The sequence below is a fragment of the Nothobranchius furzeri genome, chromosome 9, assembly GCF_043380555.1.
Source record: "Nothobranchius furzeri strain GRZ-AD chromosome 9, NfurGRZ-RIMD1, whole genome shotgun sequence".
Taxonomy (NCBI): domain Eukaryota; kingdom Metazoa; phylum Chordata; class Actinopteri; order Cyprinodontiformes; family Nothobranchiidae; genus Nothobranchius; species Nothobranchius furzeri.
The window spans coordinates 54162079-54186359 of NC_091749.1; the positions used below are offsets into that span (position 1 = coordinate 54162079).

The following is a 24281-nucleotide window of genomic DNA, read 5'->3' on the forward strand; positions in this document are numbered from 1 at the left end:
CTTGCGTAACCATGAGTCTGTTTACGAGGATCCAAACTGAAGTTGGATGACGTGTGTTTCTTCAGAGGTTGTTCCAGCCTTGATAAGTTGTGCTTTCATGCCTTTCAAAATCGCTCCCATCTCAAACCTTCTCTGCTGATGTTCATCAGCTCAGTGCAGCATGCTTGTTGAACTCAACACAAAAATCAAGCTCAAAGAGAAAAACAACAACAAACAAAAGCTGTTTTGTCCTAAAAAGAGTCGACAGTCTGCTGATTGTAGATCTGGTTTCTGGCTAAATCTATGGTGTACTGACAAGAATTTAAAAACAAAATCTCTCCACAAGGTTTGTGCACCATATTTCAGTTATATTCTTCTTCACTGCAAGGTGGTGGTGCAGGGTTACGCATGTCTGGGAAACACACACACAGACACATACACACACTTAGCATCAACACGCCATATCTTATTCCAAAAGTTCTTTATTACAGATCTGATCGAACACATCCTGCTCTGAGAGACATCTTCATTTTTCCTGTTGCCGTACTTTGACACACAGCGATGCTTCACACACGTTGGTTTGGTTTCTCTCAGCTGGTGTCCCACCTGAGTGAGCTCAGGTGCAGATCAGGAGCTAACAACCTCAGTCTCTATTTGTTTTCTTTTGGCTTTCGGTTTAAACTCACAGAGCTTTCTGGAAAAGAGGAGTGGAAGGGTAAACAAAGAAAACATCTTTGCTTACAAAAAGCAAAGGCCGGATTTGTTTTGCAGCTTGACTCAGACCTGATTAAACGATTGTTTGCTCATCTTTACCTTATGTTGAATAAACACCGGCTTTCAGATGCTTTTAATATGAGTCATTTATCTAGAAACACTGTTACATTAATGGAGGCTTGATCCAGCGTCAAATTAATCCAAGTAAACAAAGTCCATCCTGATCAGGAATTCTAAGCACGAATATTACTGATTTATTTTTAACGAAACATAAACGTTCATCAGCACGCCTCCTCTCTGTCTTCACTTACAGAGTCCATCTGTTCCACATTAAAAAACCATAAATCTCTCATCCAAGTCCAACCAGCTGAGAGAAGGATACAACCCTGTGTGGTTCATAATAAAGTCGAATAAACTGCAGCTGGAGGTAAAACATCAGTGAGGCTTTTTGTTTTGACATAAAGCACCCTTCAGACCAGAGAGGCTGCTGTACAGATAAAGTTAGACAGGATTAAAGCTCACAAATGAGTCTGTTAATGCAAGCCAAACACTAGAGGGAAAGTCAAGAAATGATTGATTTATCTTCAAACTTGTTTTAACATTCTGGGCGGCATGAAAAGCAAATATTTAAATCGTTTTTAGTCATTAAAGGTTTATTTTAGTATGTTTCTGTGTAAAAATTATAAATATTTACATTGTGCACATTATGGATGGCTTTCCAAACAGAACCCATGAAATTGAGATTGATAAGCTCATGGCTAGTCAGTTCAAAGCAAGTAATGCAATGCTGTTTATTTAATTTAATTAAAGGTGGCATAGACTTGCTACTTCAATAAATCTACTGTGGTCTCAATGTTTCCGTTTCAGGAAGTAGAAGTTAGTCAGAGCAGTGGGAGTGGGAAACGGCAGGATTTCAATCCCTACTCATTGATATTCATGATATACGACCATCTCGTCACTAATTCGCTAACAGCATTGCAACTCTTCAGCTTCCTCCATTCGCTCTACTTGGGTGAAACATTGCATTGTTGATGTTTTATCTCACCAAATGAAAACCTGAACCTGTTCTGTCATTTGGTGAGATTGCTAATGCTAATAGTTAGCTTCTAATAGCTGAGACATGTTCTGCTCTGTCCTGGCCAGAAAATAAACACTTCCGTGGTCGCAAGACAAGGTGAGTGAGTTCATGGATGCTAACTAGCTGCCATTAGTTTGGCATCTTTCAGGTGGAAATGGCACAAAAATTTAGCGCACTGGAGAAAGGTGCGGAACTCTGAAAAAACATTTTTTAATGATTATTTCTGATTGTAATCAGTCACTCTGGGTTTTCCATGCAGGTTGAATAGTCTCCTACACCTATCTCCTGCATTAGCTTCTGATTAGATTTGAAAAGCCCTACAGATCTACATCAAGCCATCACTTGGACTCACTCATCTTGGCTCGTGACAGGGGAAGGCTATTGTTGTCCTGGATGCAGCATTGAACGTCTCAGCTAGCAAAAGCTAACCATTAGCATTAGCATCTCAACCACATGGCAGAAACTACTCCAGGCTTGTGTTATTTGCAGAGATCAAACATCCCTGTCGCAGAGCTGAGTCAGCACGTTGCTGTTATCCAATCCGAGGCAAGATGTCCAAATATCAGGAAGTAAGACTCCAAATCCTGCTGCCACTCTCTGCTGCAGCAGACTTGTCCATGTTGATCCAGGCGCTTCTGCAATTGTATTAATTAAACGAGTGTTCAGCACCTTTAATAATAAACCATGCATTCATAAAGGATCTGTAAGTAATAATTTGACACAGGAAATGCCAGCTAGCATAAAAGTGTGTGACCTTCAGCCTACTTAACTCCACAATGAGCAAAGACGATAGACAAACAGCACAACAAATAACCTATTATGCCTTTCCCTGCTGAAAGACACAAAGCTTTTGCTATGAAGAGCGAAACACGGAGACAGTGAAGCCATTGAGTCGGAGCAGAAACATCTTCAAGGAGGAAGCGGCTCCAGTCCTCAAACTCAGAATAACCCAGCAGAGTTTAGACGTTTGAAACATTGAGATCATGAAACTGTGAATATCAAACTCTGTGTTCATTTTTTCTTCTGTGGCTGTTTAGCTTTTTATCAACCTCAACAAAGCAGAAAAACACACTTTTTATTGTCTATTCGTGTTATTAGCTGTGTAATAATGTGATTTCACTCACTAAAGAACTTTTCATCCTTTTCTGCTTTGGGGTTTTTAAAACAAAGAGTTGTTAATTATACAGATATAAGCAAGGTTTACTGTTTAGTTGCTTAGTTTCTGCTTTATAACACTGAACCCACATCTATTTGAGAAAGGATAGTCGGCCAAATTAAATACTAGACAAATGGACAATAATTAATTTCTTTTTCACACAGAGAAACAGGAGAGTCCTTCTTAGGTTTACTTAGCTGATCTCATGATCTTAATTGCTCGTGTTTAGGATTGTTTTAGTGTTTCAAAGGGTACGTCAAAATCTGCATCCAGTGCGGGGCTGAGCTGCCGCAAAAACAGTCTTCAAATTTAAATATCTGATTTCTTTTCTCACCTGAACAACAGCACACTGTAGAGCAACGTGAGACAAACACAAGAGGATTTATAATTAACCAACCCACACTGGAACTGCTCCAGGATGATAAATCACCTCAAACTGGGAGTAGACACACAACCTGCTATCGTAGACCTAAGCACACAAGTGTGCAGAAACCCGTTCAGATCTAAGTTAAAACACATATTTTTACCCAACATGTACTTTCTTATCAAGGTTTAACTCTCTCCAGCTCAAAATAAGTTTTGATAAAAGGACAAACAACTAAGTCCTTCAGGGGTACTTCTGAGTAGAAAAATGCCCGTGAAATACCTGTGTGGAGTAACCAGGTAGGCAGGTTTTAACGTTGCAAATCTGCAACGCCTGCCTCCAGAGGGTTCAATTATACGTCTGAATTAACCACATATTGTTTTGCTAAGACCTCAAATTAAGTCAACATGATTCAGTCAGTAGTCTTTAGTAGGAATAACAATCGTCCCGCTTATGTGGTTCTGAAATGATCTACCGGACTTTAAATAGTGATCGTGTCTGGGTCGTAAAATCTTAAATGACATAGTTTTGTCTGAGGGTAGTGCTCTTTCATTCTGCAGCTATAGTTAGACCCCGTTTAGAAAGCTGTGGTTGCTTTGGGTCACTGATAATAATGATTATATCCCACTGAGATTCCAGTTTTGCTCAAAGCGGCGTCACAAGGCAGGATGAATTCACAACAGGGAATTTCACCAGCACTCCAGATTGGAAACAGTTAGTAGTTCCTTGTTTTTATGAAAGCTTTCACATCTTCTGCTGGTCCCATAATAGTTCTGGTTCATACCAGTGTAATGCAGTAGAGACAAGAGCTCGGTGCAGAGAGCTGGGACCAGAGGTGGCAAATCTCACCAGCAATAAAATATATTTTACATTTTTGCAAATTGTATTAGTTTTCTTCCACAATCCCAGTCGTTTATGAAGCTCCTTTAAAAAAAAAGGCAGACAGGGTGCAGATCCAAACCCGTCCTTGTTCTGCCTCAGGCCACACAGCAGTACCGCTTCCACCAGGACTTAGAGAGGCTCTTCATCTTGTCCGGCGTCTGCCTTTGCTTTTTGCGACGTTTTTGTTTCCCTCTCGAGTGCTTACGGGAGCCGTGGTGCTGCATGCTGGCCAGTATGGCCGTGTCAAACACCTCCTTCAGGTTCTTTTGGGTCAGAGAGGAGCACTCCATGTAGGCCACAGCCCCGATCTCCATCGCACAGTGCCGAGCATCTGCTGGCTCCACGGGCCGCTCTCGGTATTTAGCCAGGTCGATAAGAACCTAAAGGATGATGATGTTAATTACTCTAAAAGTCCTTCAGTTCCAACTTATTTACTTTCTGTTTGATTTGTGGATTTTGTTCTATATTCAACTTTATGTCTCTGTTATACCACCAACACCTTTCAATGAACTCTGGGGAATAAACTCACTTTGAAATGCAATACATCTGGTAAAAATAACAAAACTTGTGTTATTTTAGCTGAGGTGAAAGGCCTATAGATCCAGGGAGAATAATACAAATACAGTAACTTTATGTGGAAGTCTCTAGTGAGAACATCAGAGGGTTAACAAATGGTAACAAGTTTGGCTTCAAATTTTACATTTAACATCATTAATCACTTTAAATTAAAACTAAATGGTAATTATAAATTCAGCTACCTCTGGTGAAAATTCATACGTGTAAATAATAAAATAATGGGTTTTAATTAGTTAATGAAAGAATGAGAATAGTTGACAAATGCAAACTGCCACAGATGTAATTTTGACATAAACTTTTCTATAATGTTACTTGCGTGCATCTGCAACCAAAACTTCTGATGTAAAGCAACAAATTGGTAAGTGTACTGAAAAACGTGGCTACTGAGCTCAAAGAAGTGTGCTTGTTATTTAATTTCAAATCAGGCTTTTGCAGGCTCTTTCTTTTCTATAGTGGCATTAAATGATCAGAATAAGAAATAAGAGACACCTATTTTTACCATCTCTCAAAAAAAGGCTGGACTCTTTAAAATCAGGAAAAACAAATTATAACGTTTCTTCACTGAGTTCATGTTCACGGTTCACACTTTGACACATTTTGGGTTCTTTCTCTTTAGGCAGAATCAAAAAGCACAAACTAAATAACTTGTAAAAGAAAGATATGCAGATCCTTCACAGACTTGCAGAAAGTTAAAAGTAAAAAACAAGTAACACTTTGAAATAAATCAATTAACCAATTAACGTGTTATTGTTCTATTTATTAATGTCATTGCCTATTTTGTTGCTGTTACTTGATTTGTTTTAATTGTGAGGTGACCTTGAAGTGTGCCTATAATTAAAATGCATTATTATTATTATTATTATTATTATTATTATTATTATTATTATTATTATTATAACCAAAGTATTTGTTTGCATGGAAAAGTCCTCATTCATCAAGTTGTTGGTGGTTTATGACTTAAATGTCATCAAAAGAACTTTTTCATGTTTCTACAACTTATTTTGATGCCTTAAAATCCAGTCATTTCTGTCTATAGAGCAAATAACTTGAAATATGTTGCTTTTTTATTCTCTGGTAGATTTGGAGAAAGACCTCTCTGTATTTTATTAAGTTACATTAATTAACAAAGCCATTAGCTAAAATGAAATGACAAAAAACATATCAGGCTGCAGACCTAAAGTGCTGTTTAGGTGAAAGACAAAACTTCCAAACCTTGACATCCTCTCGGAGGTCACACTGCGTCCCCACGAGGACGAGAGGGGCAAAGGGGGCGTGTTTCCGAATCTCTGGGATCCACTTTTCTGGAACATTCTGGAAGGAGGCTGGACTGACGACGCTGAAGCACAGCATGAACACGTCTGCGCTGGTGTAACACAGAGGACGCAGCTTGTCAAACTCATCCTGGACGACACCAAGAGGGAGAGTCGCTGTTAGTTTTAATGTTACTGAAAAAAACAAGCAAACGTGTGCTTCAGGACATTCCTAACACATCATGTTTGTTTCAGTGGAAAACTGTGACAGTTGTTTTTTCTGAGCAGCGGTAGCTTGTCTCATGGATTTTCTACTGTTATATTTTCAGCCAACGATCCTCTGCTGCAGCTGTGAACCCAATGACATCACTTCCTGTGTACAGCCAAGGAAAGACGTTTCAGACACATAATTTCCCGAACAATGACTGAAGCCACAGGGAGCTTCCCGAGGAAAAAAAAAATATTCACAAGTAAAATCGACCCTTATTAGTAACACTCTTAGTGGCAACAGTTGTAGTCAAGTTTTTGTGATAACTGGTAATGAGTCCTTCGATTTTCTGGCCCGGAAGTGGTGAGGGAGCCCCATACCATGACACTATTGCCACCATGTTAGAAATTTTGACATATATTTACTGTTAAGGATGTAAGAAGATACAAACTGACCCCCTCTGACCAGTATCTACATTCACTTTTATAAAGTAGCTGCTTCTCTAATTATTGATTCCCTATATTATTATCATTTCATTGTGTTTATTTCTTGATTCTAACTTTGCTTTTCATTATTTTTTCTTGCACTAAGTACCGCAGCAATTTCCTAATGTTGTGATTCTCGCACAAATGGCAATAAGATTCTGATTCTGAGCTATTGATGCAGAAAAATATGATGATATTTCGTGTTAAGATACTGAATCAATATTTAAAGGCAGTGTATTGATATATTTTTGAGAATGTACATGTATTTATTACTATATATCTTTAGTGTGGTGCATTTAAAACTCCAACTGCTAGGTGGAAGCAGTTTTTCATTCCGATGGAATGATGAGGTCTCACGACAGGGAGCCAACTGTTTCTTAATGCCAAGGAACCTTACCTTGATGTCTTGGCCCCGCCCCGGTTGCCTAGGAGATATGTCATCAAGAACCGCCAAGGCGTGTTTCAGTGTTCGTGTTCTACCGAGGCGTGTGTTCTCCGTTTGTTAGCCGTTTAGCTAGCTGAGCAAGGATACACGGGAGGTGTCTTGTAGCCTAGCCTTGGTCAAAAATTTTCCAGAATACACCACAGTATTTTCAAAAGGATGGCGGCTCAGAAGCTGGCAGCTACTTCGGGGGCAAATTTCAAGTTTAATTGTAAGTCAACTAATTTAAAATGTTTTTTTTTTTAGATCCAAAGAAGTTTTCTTAGGTTGATTAGTTCCAGGTTCGGTGGCTAGTAGGTATTAACTCACATACATATTTAATTTAACAAATATATACACAATTTAAAATGCAAAAGGCTTGTCATTTATTTATATCGAAACTTACACATTCCTATAAAATATAACGTTATCTCCCGTGTCATGTGACGTTATGTGACTGGCTGCTGTGGAGGCCGTGGCCATGTGAGGCAAGTCTGTTTAATTTAAACATTTTCTTTGACCAAGGAAGGACAGTGTCCTCGTAAGCAAGGCACCTGGCCTCGCAAGACATCGCCTTGCGAGGCCAGGCGCCTTGACATTGAGAAATACCCGTCAGCTCCCCTTCCAGTCGGCTCATGTGTCCCCAGAATGAAGAAAACTCTATGCAAGTCAACAGTGCTAAAAGAGCTATTTTCTAATCTGCTTTGTCTTACGTCCTGAATCATACACATGTTGTACCTCAATTTAAAGATGTGGGACACGGAAAAACAATTATTTAGTCATTGTTTCTGATTATTCCAGTCACTGGGTTTTTCGTGCAGGCTGAACATGAAAATAGCCTACAACAGCTATCTCCTGCATTAGCTTCCAATAGAAAACAGACGGTGAAACTCTAGAATTTGAAAAGCCAGACAGATCTATGTGACACTGTCAGCTGTCGTAGACCCACCCATCTTGACTCACGACAGGAAAGGCTGTTGTTGGTTTAGCGTCCTGTAAACAGCAGAGAATGTCTTGACTAGTAGAAGCTAACCGTTAGCATTAGCAACTTAACCACATGGCAGAAGCTCATCCAGGCTTGTGTTATTTGTGGAGATAGAATGTCCGCGTAGTAAGTCAGCGATAGAGTAGCATTGCTGTTATACAATCCGAGTTGAGATATCGAAATATCAAGACTCCAAAACCTGCTGTGTGAAGCTCAGCGGTGATATGAGTCACTGCTATCGCTAACCCTATACACCACACAAGATAGGATCGTGTTCTATTTTTGCCACGAGTCGCTTTTTGGACACGTCAATTTCCACATAGGGGCTAGACAGGAAATCTCAAATGGTTTCAGTGTAAAACCCCCAGTGATTTTCTAAATAATAGACTATTGCAGCTATGCAATTTCATATCAATACAAGGAACCTAATGGCTTATTTACTCCCAACACCATTACAGAAATGCAGCAGTGTATTATTCATGGCTTCAATCCTGGTAGTGGAGAGGAACAACATTTGGCATATGACATCAAACGTGATTTCCTTTGATGTTTAAAGGAGAGGTAGTTTTGGCTTGCTTTTATCACCCCTTCGTGTCCGTTTGTAGATGAGCAAAACTTATCTCCTCGCTGTGTGTTCGTCATTTTAACACCTTAATCTAACAGCTGAAATGTCTCCCCAGCCTTCCTTAGTGTCTACAGGAGTGATTCATCACTAAATTAAACAAATAAGCTGAGTTCATGATCTAAAACATGCAGGAAACGTGCTGGAAGCAGACTGCAGCGCCAGGTATGTCAGTTCCATTTTTTCTAAGTCCCAACAGAGTGCCCGGCAACTCTGAAGTTGCAAATGGAATATTCTGGCCACAGGGGCTGGGTGGCCTTTCATTAATCCTGTAAAGGGTCATTTTTGCACATACTGACGTCTCGAGGGATCTTGTGATCCCGTGAGCCCAGTGAGGAACACGGCAGAGATGAAATCTCCGCGACTGTGATTTGCACTGGCATGCAGCAAAACTCACGAGTAAATCATCCCGCCGCTGTTCCATGATGCTGATGCTTCCAGTGTGAAGTAGGGTATAACACGGATGTGTCTTGGAAGCATCTGGCTTTTAGTATCACAATATATCATGTTGTCTTCCCTGTATTGTGACATATATATATATATATATATATATATATATATATATATATATATATATATATATATATATATGTGTGTGTGTGTGTGTGTGTATATCATTCCTTTATATGCTTGCCAATACACACCCCTACTGATATGAAACATTTAAGATTGACTAAAAAAAAGGCAAACAGAAGCAATCTGTAAATAAAACACTTTATAACCCAGTTATTGTTCAGCAAAAAGAAAATATATAAGTTGTTTTTGGTGGTCATACTAGTCCCTATAGGACAGCAGCTGACTGAAAAGCTTAGAGGAAACCCAGGCAGGAAGCTTTGATGCATTTCAAACATTCCCATCAGCCGTGTCATACAAATCCTGTCTGACTTTCCACTGTCAATTCCCAAATATATAGATAAATAAATAAAAAGGAAAAGTAATGACATGAAAACTAACTAACAAAAAATAAAATACATGTGAGCTTAGTGACTGACCTGTCCAGCTGTGTCACAGAGTTGTAGTGTGACTGGCTGCCCATCCACTGATACCTTCGCTGCAAGCAAACACAAACAGACACCTGTTGGTGTAACGCCCCATAACCTGAGAGGCTTTAGATAAGGAAACTGACCATATTTACTTGTTTATTGAAGATGTTTCACCTCTCATTGGAAAGTCTTTAGAAATTAAATGACCAGTGTGGTAAAAGCTCAGGACAATCCAGACTTTTCTCATGCATTGTTCCACAAATGTGGAATGACCTTCCAAGCACTACCAGAACTGCGGCTTCCTTTTCAATTTTCAAGAAACTCCTGAAGACCCTGCTCTTTCTGAGAGCATCTTCTTAACTAGCACCTTCCCTGCACCCGTCCCCCCTCTCTACTGTCCACTCCTTGTTCCCTACTCTCCATGATTGATGTCAATGTTGTTATTGTTGTTGTTAGCCTCAAGGGCCGATTATCACTTGTAAGTCGCTTTGGACAAAAGTGTCTGCTAAATACATAAACATAAAAGAAAATGTATATATGGTCAAATTATGGAACATCAGATAAATCAGAGTCCCTCTCAACTTCTGTCTGCGTTTTTTGCTCACTGTAAGGAGGCAGAGAAAGCATTCAGTACAATTCAGTTTTAACAAAGAATTATTTGTCTGTCATACTTCACATGTTTATAAAAACCCGGTAAATATTTGTTTTGATTCCTTCAAAGATGTTATGGAAGTCTATTTCTGCCACTCTGGTAAAAACAACACAAATAACTCACAATTATGAGATATTTTCTCATAATTTAATATCTCCTATCATTGAAGAGATAATGCACATGAGACATGTGCTTATATTTTTATTTACATAAAATTCACATTTTTTTCATCTAAGTGGCAGAAATGGGCTTCCATAGCCGTGACTTGGTTACCACCTGTTATTATTAGAAAATGCTATTCTAATAAAGTGCTGATGAATGATACTTTTATGAAATAATATATATTTACCTGAGAAGTTGTCAAAGGCGGTGGGAACGTACTCGGTGGGGTATCCATTGGTGGTGTAGCTGACCACCAGGCTTGTTTTCCCCACAGCTCCGTCCCCCACCAGCACGCACTTCACCCGCCTCTCTGGTGCCACAGACCGCCGCGTCCTTCCTCCGTCCCGACTCCGGACCCTCCGCGGCGGGACGGGCGGAGGAGGGGACAGCGGAGCCGCCTTGAAGCCCCCGTTGCCACGCGAAGGCACCTGGCAGGGAGAGGAGGGCGACATGGAGGAAGAGGAGGCGGATAGTTCAGGCAGTTTGGTCCGCTGTCACAGCGTCCATTCCTCCGTCTCTTCCCGTCCGCGGAGCCCTGCTGACACTAGGCTGTTGCTGCTACTTGTTTTCATTTGGTCTCCATGGAGGGTGAAGATCTACAGTTTCTCCTCACAGTCAAATAAAACAGTTAAACTGAGCCCCTTCAAACCTCAGCTTTCAGTTACTCATCAAGAAGTTTGGAATGAAAGTGCTGCTGATTTAATTTGAACTGGTCAACAATCTGTGTCCGTCCCAAAACTCCCCTTCCGTGACATCACCGTGTGTGTGTGTGTGTGTGTGTGTGTGTGTGTGTGTGTGTGTGTGTGTGTGTGTGTGTGTGTGTGTGTGTGTGTGTGTGTGTGTGTGTGTGTGTGTGTGTGTGCGTGTGTGTGTGTGTGTGTGTGTGTGTGTGTGTGTGAGTGAGTGAGTGTGTGAGTGTGTGAGTGTGAGATGTTTGAAGCAGCCTAGATCAGTATATCAGTAATATACAGAATGACACTGAATTTCCAAAAGATTTTAAAATTTATTTGTGAAAAGACTTTTCCTCTGGTGATCAGATTATTTTAGTTTTTTGTTTACATAATTTAACTTTAGGGCCTTAAAATAAAATGTATATGATAATGCGCATTTTACTCAAGCCTACATTACATTCGCTATTTCTTGAATGATTATACCCCACAGGGTACTCTGAAATGCGCTGATGAAATTATGTATTCTGACAAAATATAAATGAGTTTTGGTCACTGTTAAAGTTCAGTACTTGTGTTGTTGAGGTACTTTCCACTGCTGCTGTTATCCAGCTGTGCTGCTGTTTTCCAGCTGTGTTACGGGTCTCCAGAGTGATAAAGTGGGCGTTAAATCTGTCAGTCTCAGATTGTAAAGCGTTTGCGCCATCTAGTGGACAAACATAAACATTTCAGTCCAAAGTTATAACCTTTATTTAAATTATGGGTTCAACGTTTTGACAAAAGCTGGTATACATGTTTTAAAATTCAACTGTATACATTGGAATAAGTTTTCACACAGTAAACAGATTATTAATTTAGCTGTAATCTTTTTACCAAACACGGAACTAAATAGTGTCTCTCGTGTTTTCACACGGACGATTCTCGTAGCTGAACCAACATGTGTTGGTTGTGTGACAACTGAAGAACAATCACGAGAATGTATTCTCTGTTGTTGGTAAATTGGTATTTTCAATAGATTTGATGTTAATACGCTAACATGTCCTCGGTGGAGGTAGTTTTGGGGTTCCTTGAGGAGGCGGAGCCGTGGCGGCTTCGCTCCTCGCAGTTCCCCAGCAAGGTGGGAGGGAAGCCGGCGTGGCTCAGCCAGAGAGGCCTGCCCTCCGGCTCCGAGCTGGAGTGTGAAGTCTGCCGGTTACCGATGGTCTTCTTACTGCAGGTTGGTACCTCAAAGAATCGTGAAGGTCTGTGGAACTGCTTCAGACATTTTCAGATATTAAGTTTTATACTTTTTGTTTTTGGAACAAGAACAAAAAATCAAGAGAGCCAGAATTCATTTGTTAGAAAAAAATAACTAGAAACTATTGCTTTGTCCCCCATTTTTTATAGCGGAACTTTTTTTTTATCATGCACAAAGAACAATATCCAAATCAGTTAACAATTCGTAAAGGGGAATTTAATATTACATTTTAGGGTTATTTAAATAACAGATTAAATCTGTGACCTGAGGTTTTCAGAATGACGTCATTTGACTGAAGTTGAAACCTCTGAGAATTTGTTTTTATCCATCCATCCATCTTGTCTGGATGGTCTGAACCCGCCTTGTCTACGCAGGGTTGCGGGGGGTATCTCCAGCGGTTGAATTTGTTTTTATATAATTAAAATCGTTGGCTGCCCAAAAGTGAACTCCTCAGCTCAAAAATATGGTTTAAATCAATTTTTTGCAACATTTGTTTTTTTCTCCTTCCAAAATGATAAACTTCTTTCATGTTAATCCAGTTCTGACAGATTTAGGCTGTTAATAGCCTAAATATCTATATCTGTTGAAACTGACCAACAGTCATGTAAAACTATACCTGGCTGTGTGCAGGTGTATGCTCCAATATCAGGTCAGGACAGAAGTTTTCACCGAACCCTTTTCCTTTTCTGCTGTAAAACTCCAGAATGCTACTCCCGCAGCGACAGCCGCTGCATGAAAGGTGCGTGTTTCCATCACTTTCACCATTGTGCTTTTTATCACATCACAGCCAGGGTAAAACATTGTTTGTTGTGCCAGTTTTTAGAAGTCAGCTCTCCAGGAAGAATGAGTTCTATCCCTATGAACCTCCCCCAGGTTTGTCCTTAAATAATATTTCTCTGTAAACATGAATGGTGTTCTAAAATAAAACATATTTAATATGTGATGCATCTGAATAGATGACAAAATTTAACATATGTTTTAGTATTTATATATTAATCATGTTAAAAAAGGATCACTGTTTCTGTTCTATGTTTTACACATTAAGTGTGTTTTCTTCTTTTTGGTATTATATTCAGAGGACGAACCAGAAAACAGTTCAGAGGAGAATCATGATGTGTTTACCATCTCTGGAGTTAAACTGTGTTGGGTGTGTGGTTGCCCTGGCAACAAGGCCTGCTCCCGCTGTCATGGTGTAACCTATTGCGGAAAACACCACCAGACCCTCCACTGGAAACAGTCTCACAGGAGGGAGTGCTGTAAGCCAGGTACAGCTTGATGGTGGCTAGAGTTCAGCTCAGCGTCAGCAGATTTATCAGAAATAATTTTATCTGCTGCTCTGTGTTTCTGCGAGGGTAGAGACATCCGCAGACACAACCTCTCCTCTTCTGTTTTCTGAATCTGAGCTCGTCACAGAGCCTGAGGAGGACAGCAAAGAGGAGCAAGAAGATGCAAAGGTTGAAGGAGGGGGAGGAGAAAAGGGAGGTGGTGGCTCCTCGTTAGCAGAGGGTACGTTTTTAGTTATTAAACTGATCTTTATCTATTTCACACTAATCGTTCATGTCTGTTGCCTTTCAGCTCTGGCGGAGGCAGATCTGGAGGAGATGGCGATGCACGAGACCGAAGACAACAAAACGTTCCAGCAATTTAAAAAGAAGACCTCCTCTGAGCCTCATCAGGTACCAACACAATTCAGAGGACAGAACGTTCAGTTTTCCTCTGTGACCACCTGATGATGATTTGTCTCAAACAGGTGATACGTTACAGTCGAGGAGGACGTCCACTCTGGGTCTCCTCTCAACACGTCCCTTCAGACGAGGATATCTTACCATGCACCTGTGGCGCCAAGAGGATTTTTGAATTTCAGGTCTTCGTGTAGTGACTGATGACAGGAATTAGCTGATTTTCTGCTGACTAAATCTAAAACTCCGAAATCGGTTTGTTTTGTTTTTTTTAACGATGATGTTTGTGTCTGCAGGTGATGCCTCAGCTGTTAAACAGTCTGTCTGTGGACTCGACCGGAGCGAGCATCGACTGGGGAACTCTGGCCATCTACACCTGCACTGACAGCTGTAACCACGACGACCGGTACTACCGGGAGTTCATCTGGAAGCAGGACTTCACCTCAGATCAGAACGCAGATTAAAAACCCATAACGGAACTTTTTTTTTAGCTTTGGCTTCCAGGTGCCGATCTAGCCTCATGTGAGTCTCCTGAACTGAGACATCGTCAAAAAAAAAAGAATCTCTGCTTTTCCTGTTCTTATGCAATGTCCACATCCCATCCTGCTACTGGCAACAGCTTCTTTTTCTTAACCTTACCTGTAAATTGAGTAATTTCTGAGGCAACACTGACAAAAAAATACTTTTTTCTTCATGATGGGTATGAAATTGTATTAGCCAGATTTCCTTTTGTAAGATAAATATTGTTTTGTTTAATAAACAAGTTTGAGTCTTTAAGTTTCAGATATTTGAGCAAAATATGCATCAACAATTCAATATTTTAGAGTCTCTATTTTCTTCATGATGTGATTTGGTTGTTCTACTCAAAAGTTACACCTTTAAAACGTCAGACTTTTGCTGTGAAACGTTGCTACTGAGACAAAACAGCGTAGACTTGAGTCACGTACGATTTTATAATTGAACAGGGTGACACATTGATACTAATAATACCATCATCTGAGTCTGCTGAGGGCACAAATCAGATGGAATAAATGTTTATGTTTATGTATTTAGCAGACGCTTTTGTCCAAAGCGACTTGCAAGAAGATGATGACTGAAAATGTCACTAAAAATCAAACATTGACCTGGTTGACTGCAAAACGTCCAGCGGCTGCCACAACTGTGAACCCAAATCTTTTGAAAGACATTCAGTAGACAGATTGTGTCAAATAAACTCCTAAATAAGTCAAAGTCTGAACTCTTCAAACATTTGTGTGTATTTTATGATGATTCATGATCTTTCCAATCACAGACTGCAGTAAATCCAGCTTCTGGCACATGGATAAACAGAGGACCCTGGATGACTTCATCTTTCTGCCTCCATTTGTTTTATTGTGTGTTGGTTGGAAATGCTTCAAACCTTCTCCATGTTTTTTCTCATGGTTTTGGCACTTTGTTTTATATGCATCATGAGCAGGGACGCCACCAAAGGGTGGCCAGCAGTGGCGGACAGGTAATCTGTGAGTTCTGGGCTGTTGTCTGCGTGGTATGCTTTTTGCAGACGATGTGGCCCTGTTGGCGATGTCAGGAAATGAACTCCAGCTTTCACTGGAACAATTTACAGCCGAGTGAAGCGGCTGGAATAGGAATCAGCTCCTCTAAATCCGAGACCATTGTCTTGAGTCAGATATGTGTAGAATGTTTTATCCAGGTCAGAGATGAGGTCCTGCCACAAGTGGAGGAGTTTAAGTATCCCGGGGTCTTGTCCATGAGTGAGGGAATAATGGAGTGGGAGATCGACAGGTGGATTGGTGCTGCGTCTGCAGTGACGTGGGCGTTGTACTGATCTGTTGAGGTGGAGAGAGAGTTTAGCCGGAAGATGAGTTACCGGTCGATCTACCCTCACCTATGGTGACGAGCTTTGGGTAGTGACCGAAAGAATGAGATTGTGAATACAAGTGGTCAAATTTGTTTTCTCCAGGGTGGCTGGGCTCTCCCTTAGAGATAGGGTGAGAAGCTCAGTCATCCAGGAGGAGCTCAGAGTAGATCTGCTGCTCCTCCACATCGAGAGGAGCCATTTGAATTGGCTCAAGCATCTGGTCAGGATGTTTCCTGGACACCTCCCTGGTGAGGTGTTTCAGGCACGTTGAACGAGGAAGAGACCTAAAGGAAGACCCAGGACACTGGAGGGACTATGTCTCTCGTCTGCCCTGGGAACACCTTGAGATTACCCAGGAGGAGCTGTCCCAAGTGGCTGGGGAGAGGGAAGTCAGGGCCTCTACTTAGCCTCTTGATCCCCCGCAACCCGACTCTGGATAAGCGGCTGAAAATGAATGAATGGATCCTCATTGGTCTTGTACATTGTATGTTGGTTTTAGTCACAAATCAATCAGCTGATCACAGATGCAGCGAGTCACTGCTGTCTGCAGTAAAGTAAAGTCACTGACACAACCATCACTGTCAATAAAGGTCCACATGAGTTTGATCCAGTTGCTTCATCCATGATCTCACACATTAAATACATTAAATACAAGAGTCAATTAGTGATAAAATGTTGGGCTTTATTTGTCTTTAAGTCAAATTTGAAAACATGGTCTTCATTTTTCAATTATTATAGAAAGCCCAGGCTTTTCCCCCCTAGCATGACCGACCTGGGGCTCTTAAGAGGATAATCCTGCATTGTTACTTTGCCCCTTGTGCGTAAGCTCATAAAGAGAAGCCTAATCCTCCCAGGTATGTGTCTACAAAGAGCCCAAAGGCAAACATGAACCTCTGCTCTTTTGATTTTTATGTTTTCATCAACAAATAGTTGGAAAAGGGGGTTTACAATTCCACAAATTATTTATAAGGATCTCAAATACCTATAACTGGTTATTCAATTCAGAAATACTTTATTAATCCCAGAGGAAAATTGATTGCTGTAGCAGCTCAGAATAATAATAATAATCAAGTCATCAAAGAGTTGTTGTATATTACAATGGCTGTTGGCAGGAAGGATCTCCAGTAGCGGTCAGTGTTGCAGCCAAACTGAAGAAGCCTCTGACTGAAGACACTCTTCCGTTGTCGGACAGTCTTGTGAAGAGAATGCTCAGGGTTGTCCATAATTTTCTTGATTCTCTGGAGAATCCTTCTTTGCATTATCTCCTCCAGAGGTTCCACGGTCGTCCCCAGAACAGAACCAGCCTTTTTTATTAGGCTGCTGAGCCTTTTCAGGTCCCTGCTTCTGATGCCACTACCCCAACAGACGAAGGCTGAAGAGATTACACTCTCAACAACAGACTTGTAGAAGATCTGCAGCATCTTATATCTAAATTGGTCTTTTTTTATGTATTCATAAGTTGAATGGCATCTATGCACATCTAACAAAAAACCCTTTGATTAGCCCTGGTGCTGCTGTGCCAATTATCATCGATTGCAGCAGCAACTGTTAAGCGTGCTGAATGAATCAGCTCACAAATTGATTTGGTAAAGCTTCAGAACATCCGGCATGCGTCCTCTGTCACATGTTGCTGTGCTGTAGCAGCAGAATGACCATGAAGTGATCAGCAACTTATTACAAAGTAATGAAAAGTTAGAGAAAGTGACAAGAAAGTCAAATGCAGATCAAATGTAGATTGTATAGAAATTTTGTCCTTCAAAATTAAAACTCAGAATCACAAATTTTAATTTAAATTCAATTTTCTTAGATGATGAATTTAAATGGATAAAATATAATGCAAGAAGCCAGAGTGTCCAGCTGCTGCAGCTGTTTTTTTCTCATGCAGAAACAAACCAAATTTACAGCCACTAGTTTTTTTTAAAGTGTCCACGCATTAAATGCAGTATTTTCAAACACAGCTTAATGTAATTTAATATGAAGTAAACCAAATGTGATCCTTCACTGTTTTCTTACAGCTTTATGACTTCTACGGTAGTTTCTGATAGAAACACTCAGTCTTGAAATTTCCACATTTTTAAGTAATTTTATGTTTCAGAGTCATACAAATGTACAAAGTCTTTGCCATTTACATAAAGAAACGTTATTATTATATTATTTTTAATTATTAAATGTTTTAGGATAGTTTATCCCAAAATGGGGACTTGTGGGTTCTTGTGGGTTGTGAAATATCAGGTAAAAGGTAACGAGAAGGTGTAAAAGTCGTCCAATTATCTTTTAAAAAATAACAAACATATTTCATATATAGTTAGACAAAAAAATCTAAACTACAAAACTCGGGGTTATGAGTCCGCAGCTTTTATATAGGAATTGAGAAATACTAGTTTAGATCATTTGCACGTCAGTTTTTATTAAAATATGTCAAGGTATAAAAAAAACTGTGTCTTAAAATCGTTATTTTTAATGTAACAGTAAAACAAACAAAGCTCCAGCTCCACATTTTTTTATTTTTAGTTTTTAAAGGCAGACTAGGTAGTTTTGGCTTGCTAGTGTCCGTTTGTAAAACCAAGAGCAAAATGTATCTCCTCGCTGTGCGTTCCTCTCTAACACCTAAATCTAACAGCTGAAATGTCTCCCCAGCCTTCCTTAGAGTCTACAGGAGTGATTCATCACTAAATTAATCAAATCAGCTGTGTTCACGATCTAAAACATGCAGGAAATGTGCTGGAAGCAGACAGCAATGCCAGGTATGTCAGCTCACTTTTTTCTTAGTCCACCAGACCAGACCGGTGTCGGTACAGGATCTGCTCGGGTGCAAGATCGGCAAGATCGGCTCGGGGTCCTTCGACTGCCGATGACGTCAAAGTACGGCAACCCCCCTCGGACAAAATACACTACTCATCTATACTGTTGGAAAAAAATTAGCAGTTTCGTTATTAAAATAATGTTTCTTAAGACGTAAGTTTGTGTTTATAATGGTATTTGTAAAACAAAACACTATATTTTATTCATAATGTTGAACTCCTCTTTGAGCACATCCCTTGAAGGATCATAGGTATTAGCAACACCTGTGAAATTGTATTTGCAGGAAAGAAGTGTGTCCCGTTTATTGAAGTATTTTGTGTTTAGAGTTTTTGACGTCTTGTCCATGCGTAGTTCAGTTACGCTCATAGCTGCTAGCCAAAACTCTGGAGTTAAAAGTTTTCTGGCTTTACTAAAATACCTGTCTGTACTTATTTGATTGATGGTAGTTTTACTTTCTATTAGACTCCAAATGTAATCATTTGGCACGTTTCTAGTTCATAATTTGTAAGAATGTAATCGGTGATATTAGCATTAGCATTCCTATGGGTTTTTCCCGTACAGTCTATGGTTTTTCCACGTATATTAGCATTGCGCTAACCACTCGCTGCCAAATTGCAGCCTTTGCAATTAGAAAATCTCCTTTTGTCACATCGCAATTTAATTGCACATGCAGTTAATCGTTCAGCCCTAATATACGCTAAAAGTGTATTTTCAAAGAGGTAATGATGGATTTCTTTGTAAAAGTTGTCCATCTATCCAACAGAAAAATTTGCCTGGACCAACGTAACGTGTTTTTGTAATTCCGTAAGGTTCATGTTCAGCCAATCAACTACTTTGACGTGATCGGCAGTCGACGGACCCCGAGCCGATCTTGCACCCGAGCAGATCTTGCACCGACACCGGCACTCTGAAGTTGCAAATGTGGTATTCAGGCCACAGAGGGCGATGGGGGTCTGAGTGACATTTCATTAACCATGTAAAGGGTCATTTTAACACATACTGGCTCAAGAAAATTATTTAAAATTAAAAAAAAAATCACAAAGTATCCCTTTAATCCATGTTTGATCTCACTCATCATGTGTTCACTTTCACAGACTGAACAGAAGAGGGCAGCATAAATCCTGCAGGGAGACTTGCATCAATGCAGTAATGACAAAACATTTTTACAATTAAAGTCTACAGAATAAAACAGACATCATAATAAAACTTTCTCAAAAAAGAAAACACATCTAATAATTAGAAGCAAATGAATCAAATAAATTCCACTCATGCATTTAAAATATACAACCTTATTTTTTCCTTGACCGCATGTGTGACAGTAAAAATTAAAATCAGCTGGCATTCTAACACAGAGCTGCATGCAGTTTGATATTCACTGACATTTAGTGAACATTGCACATGTTACCATGGTGATGTGTTGCATGTGTGCACGGAGTGCAAGCACCAATCCTTGAAAAAAATGACACCTCTGACACAGGCCCAGTGTGGGGGCAGACAGTGTATTTTTTTTCCTCCTTTGTAACTTTTTTTTACAGAACGGAAGATCACGAACCACATCTACAGCCTCCCACACAATTTCTTTGCTTTATCTTCTGCCTTCAAAGGTCATCTGAAGATAAGAGGAGCAGCAAACCTGAGATAGACCAGGGTGGGTCTGGAGACATGGCTTCTACGCAGGAGAAAGTTTCTTCACTGCACGTGATGGCTGCACCGAAATTTGATTGTGTTCAAATGTACTGACGATTTTAAATATCTAAAACTGTGGTAATGATTTTGTTCTTAAATAATAACAAAAAACGATTTGTATGCATAAAAACTAGTGCTTATATTCCATTCTTTCACTTTAAAAACCAAATAATTTAGAGTTATTTGAAAGTTTTTACTTTAGGCACTTCTAAATAAATATTTTATGTTTTAATCCAGCTATTATTTATTATAACTAAAAATAAAACTGACAAAAATGTAAATATTTTTTCACTGATTTGTTTTTAATTCATTCAGTGAACTCCGAGACAAACATAATCCAACCCTCCAATGTTAATTAATTGTGAATTCTCACAATTACAATGTAATTTCTAATGTATTGTCACCATAAAGGCCCTTTCAAATACATTGCAGACGTGTGCATTATTTTGTAAATTACATAATCACTAAAAAGTTTAGCATTTTCTGCAATAGCACAATACCAATAAAAGCTTTGTAGAAAAAGCTCTGAGCGTCTGTTTTCCAACGCGAGAGGGAACTTGCTGCTGATCCAGCTCTGAGGGAGCAGACATGGACAGATGCTTGCAGGAAAAGCACTGCTTCACAAAACGGCTTGTAAGCTAAAAAAAAAAGTTAAGATTTGTGTTTTTGCTTGGAAATAAAGACCACAGGAAATGTGATATCGATGCTTTCAGCTGCATTTGAGAGCTGAGCGCTTGTCTGAACGCCCACATGCATCTAGTATAAGTAAGTAGTGTGTTTGTGTCAGAGAAATAAGAGGGCGTCGGCTTGCAGAACCTTTAAGGAAACGGCTGAAAAGCCACCCAGCCAACATGTTTCTTCAGAACAGTAGACATGTTTTGTTTTAGGATTGCAACTGTACATTTTAGGCTTAAAACTTTTAAAGTTCACATTGAGTTGCACACAGATCATATATTTGAGTGTTTATTGCACTGCAGGTTGATCATAAACACAGAGAATCTGATTGATCTGTGATGGATGAAATGAACAGCAGCCATGATGCAACATTAAAACGTGTTTTACTACGTTGTTTATCAGTATTGCAAAAACCTTTGGTGAAACATTAAAAACACGTTTGATAAATACCGACCTTGATTAATATGTGTGCGAGAAATGCAGGTGCAGACATGAGATGTTTCATTGGTATTTGACGCCGGTGTTGCAGGGTAACTGAGGTTGTTTGTTGAAAGTGCTAATAGGTGTTTGTGGCATTTATCTGAACTGCAAGCAGGAATTAGCTGGTCAGTGAGTATCTGTGCATTGCCTTACAATGAGATTTTTGCATTTTCAATTTAGTAGTTAAGGTAAGTGAGGCCCAGCCTTTCAGCTTCTGATCCACAAAATCCTGTAAACGTCTCAAATATTGCCTTAAAGCTAAATGAATAGGAACATGTTGTGGATGCAGTTTCAACTCATATTGAAGTGGTTTTTATTTATGTCTATTTTATTTTGTGACGATGATAATGAAAAAAAACTGTATTATGAATTACTATTGACCCCAACTTTAGGAACCATTCAGAATTAGGCTGATTATAAAATAAGAGCTTCAGTAGGTAAAAATTGCGGCATATCATTATGATTACCAAATCCTGGCTTGGATTAAAATCACACTAAGGGGGTAGGACAAGGTGCACTCCGATTTAATCATTGGGTGTGTGTTGGGGGGGGGGGGGGGGGGGGGATCAGAACAGAAATTGGATGGGGGGTTTTACATACATCCACAAATATGAGTGTGTTCTGGTTTCCTAAAATCATAATACGAAGTAAAGGGGACATATGATACAAAACTCACTTTTTGCGTCCTTCTGTGCAGCCACGTGGGTCTCGACAACACCCCAAATGTGAATAAAAACATCACTTTGTTTTCTGCCAGTGCTTGGTTTCAGAAGTTACATGACTGAAATGAGCTGTTTTAAAAAAGTCCCATGTTGTGATGTCACAATAAGGAAAGGAAGCATGGACCCCTCATTCACCCCCTCACCTCTCCACAGTGGAGATGCAATGAATCACTCCCGACCCTACCTTGGTGTATGTCCTGTCACGTGGTGACTGTGATAGTGTTTTTTATTATTTAAAAAAAAAAAACTCCAAACAAACAAAAAAGAAAACAAATACAAATGAAAAAAGTCTTACAACACAACCTCTTTATTTATTTTTTTTACCATCAGATTTTAAAGAGCAAGTCACCTCCTACCAGAGTCTTACACCACTCACACTTCCTGTTTGAAAAATGCAACAAATACTGTTGCCTGGCAGACCGAGAGGGCGGAGTCGCAAACAAACACACACACACACACACACACACACACACACACACACACACACACACACACACACACACACACACACACACACAGGCTCTTAATGACATTGTGACATCATAATGTACCAGCTAACGTTATAGTGCACCTTTTAGCCAAAAGCGATGACAGATTTTAATTCAAATGCAATGCAGACGTTTTACGTGAAGAGGGTGCAACACTGAAAGTTTTGGGGCAGAATATTTAAATTTTAACTAAGATGCAGTAAAGTAACAAATTATTGACTACAGATGTCTACAGCACAATTAGACACACAATTATGTAGTTTATCAGCAAAAAAAGTTAATTTGGGAGTGAATTGCTCTTTAAATAAAATTAATCCTCTACTGCTTCATCTGCCATTATTACAAGAACAAAACTCTCTGTTTGGCCCACAATAAATAGCCTTTACTAATGAGGATGCAATTTAGGGGAAATGAGGATGCAGTTAGAGTATGTTTATAATTAGCAAATCCTTTTTGCTTTGCAGTGATGTAATTTGCCTTAGAGTCTACTCTGAAGTATGTAGCCCCGGCATTTAGGCATAGCCTATATCAGCCAATCAGAAGATGAGTGGGCGTGGTCAGCAACATCAAGTTTTCTTTGACATAGCCCTGAAAGGGCTCATTTTGGATAGTACTGAAAATGTCAAGAATAAAGCTGCTGATATCACTTTTTATGAGACCAAATGTAATTGTTTAGGTGTCATGTTTTTTTCAGACAGTGAAATGTCTTCTTTAATTGAAAATACTACTGAAAATATTCACAAAATGCTATATTTTGTCTGTTTTTGTGACCGTAACTGTTTCTGTAATTGTTTCTTAACCGAATGGCTGATGGAGTGCGTGCGTGTGTGCGTGGCCCGTGTTGTTGTGTGGGTTGACGTCACCGCTGGAACTGCCCTGTCACGCGGGGGTTAGTAAAAGTTGGGATAGAATCTCCAGGCGGGGAGAGAGAGAGTGAGAGACGGGAGGAGGAGGCAGAGCCAGCGGGACAACCACAAGGGCAGCTCAGCGCCTTCAGTAGCGAACATTTAACTCAAGGAAACACGTTTGTTCTTCATATTTGTTCGGGAGTCGAAGACGGGAAGGCAGTGAAACAAGGAAAAGCTTATTTTCTGAAGTTCAAGCCGAAATTTGACTCGTAAAGTGCCACACGGAGAGGAAGAGGAGAAGCCTGCGTCCGTTTTGTGTTTTGGATTTGACTTGACAAGGAGCTGTTGGAGAAAAAACAATAAACAAACAGAGCAAAACTCACAGAAAGCTCACGAATTGAACTTTGGCGCTTTGGCAAGTTAGTTGATAAATGTTGTGACATTTAAGGACGGCGTAAAAATTGCTCCAGCGGTCGACGGTCTTGTGGCGGGGTGAAAAAAAAAACCCGAGCTGTCAAACCCGATGACTACTGCAAACTGCCCCGGGAATGAGGACCTGGACTTCAGACTGATATTCGGAGAGGACGTGCAGCAGCCGCCGCTAGACACTGCAGGTCAGTG

The 24281-nt window shown here is 39.9% G+C and overlaps 2 protein-coding genes across 2 annotated transcripts; one reads left to right on the forward strand and one right to left on the reverse strand.

Moving 5' to 3' along the window:
* Positions 1-4041: 4041 nt before the first annotated feature.
* Positions 4042-11198, reverse strand: rhoua (ras homolog family member Ua). Its single transcript, XM_015953820.3, has 4 exons — positions 10705-11198; positions 9713-9771; positions 5962-6150; positions 4042-4553 (listed from the first exon to the last, which is right to left on the reverse strand). Exons 1-4 carry the CDS (start codon positions 10967-10969, stop codon positions 4269-4271), a joined length of 798 nt encoding a protein of 265 aa, XP_015809306.1. The 5' UTR covers positions 10970-11198; the 3' UTR covers positions 4042-4268.
* Positions 11199-12099: 901 nt separating this feature from the next.
* On the forward strand, positions 12100-14878 carry pdcd2 (programmed cell death 2). Its single transcript, XM_015953821.3, has 8 exons — positions 12100-12401; positions 13053-13161; positions 13239-13295; positions 13499-13687; positions 13779-13928; positions 13998-14098; positions 14173-14286; positions 14398-14878. Exons 1-8 carry the CDS (start codon positions 12222-12224, stop codon positions 14563-14565), a joined length of 1068 nt encoding a protein of 355 aa, XP_015809307.3. The 5' UTR covers positions 12100-12221; the 3' UTR covers positions 14566-14878.
* Positions 14879-24281: the final 9403 nt, after the last annotated feature.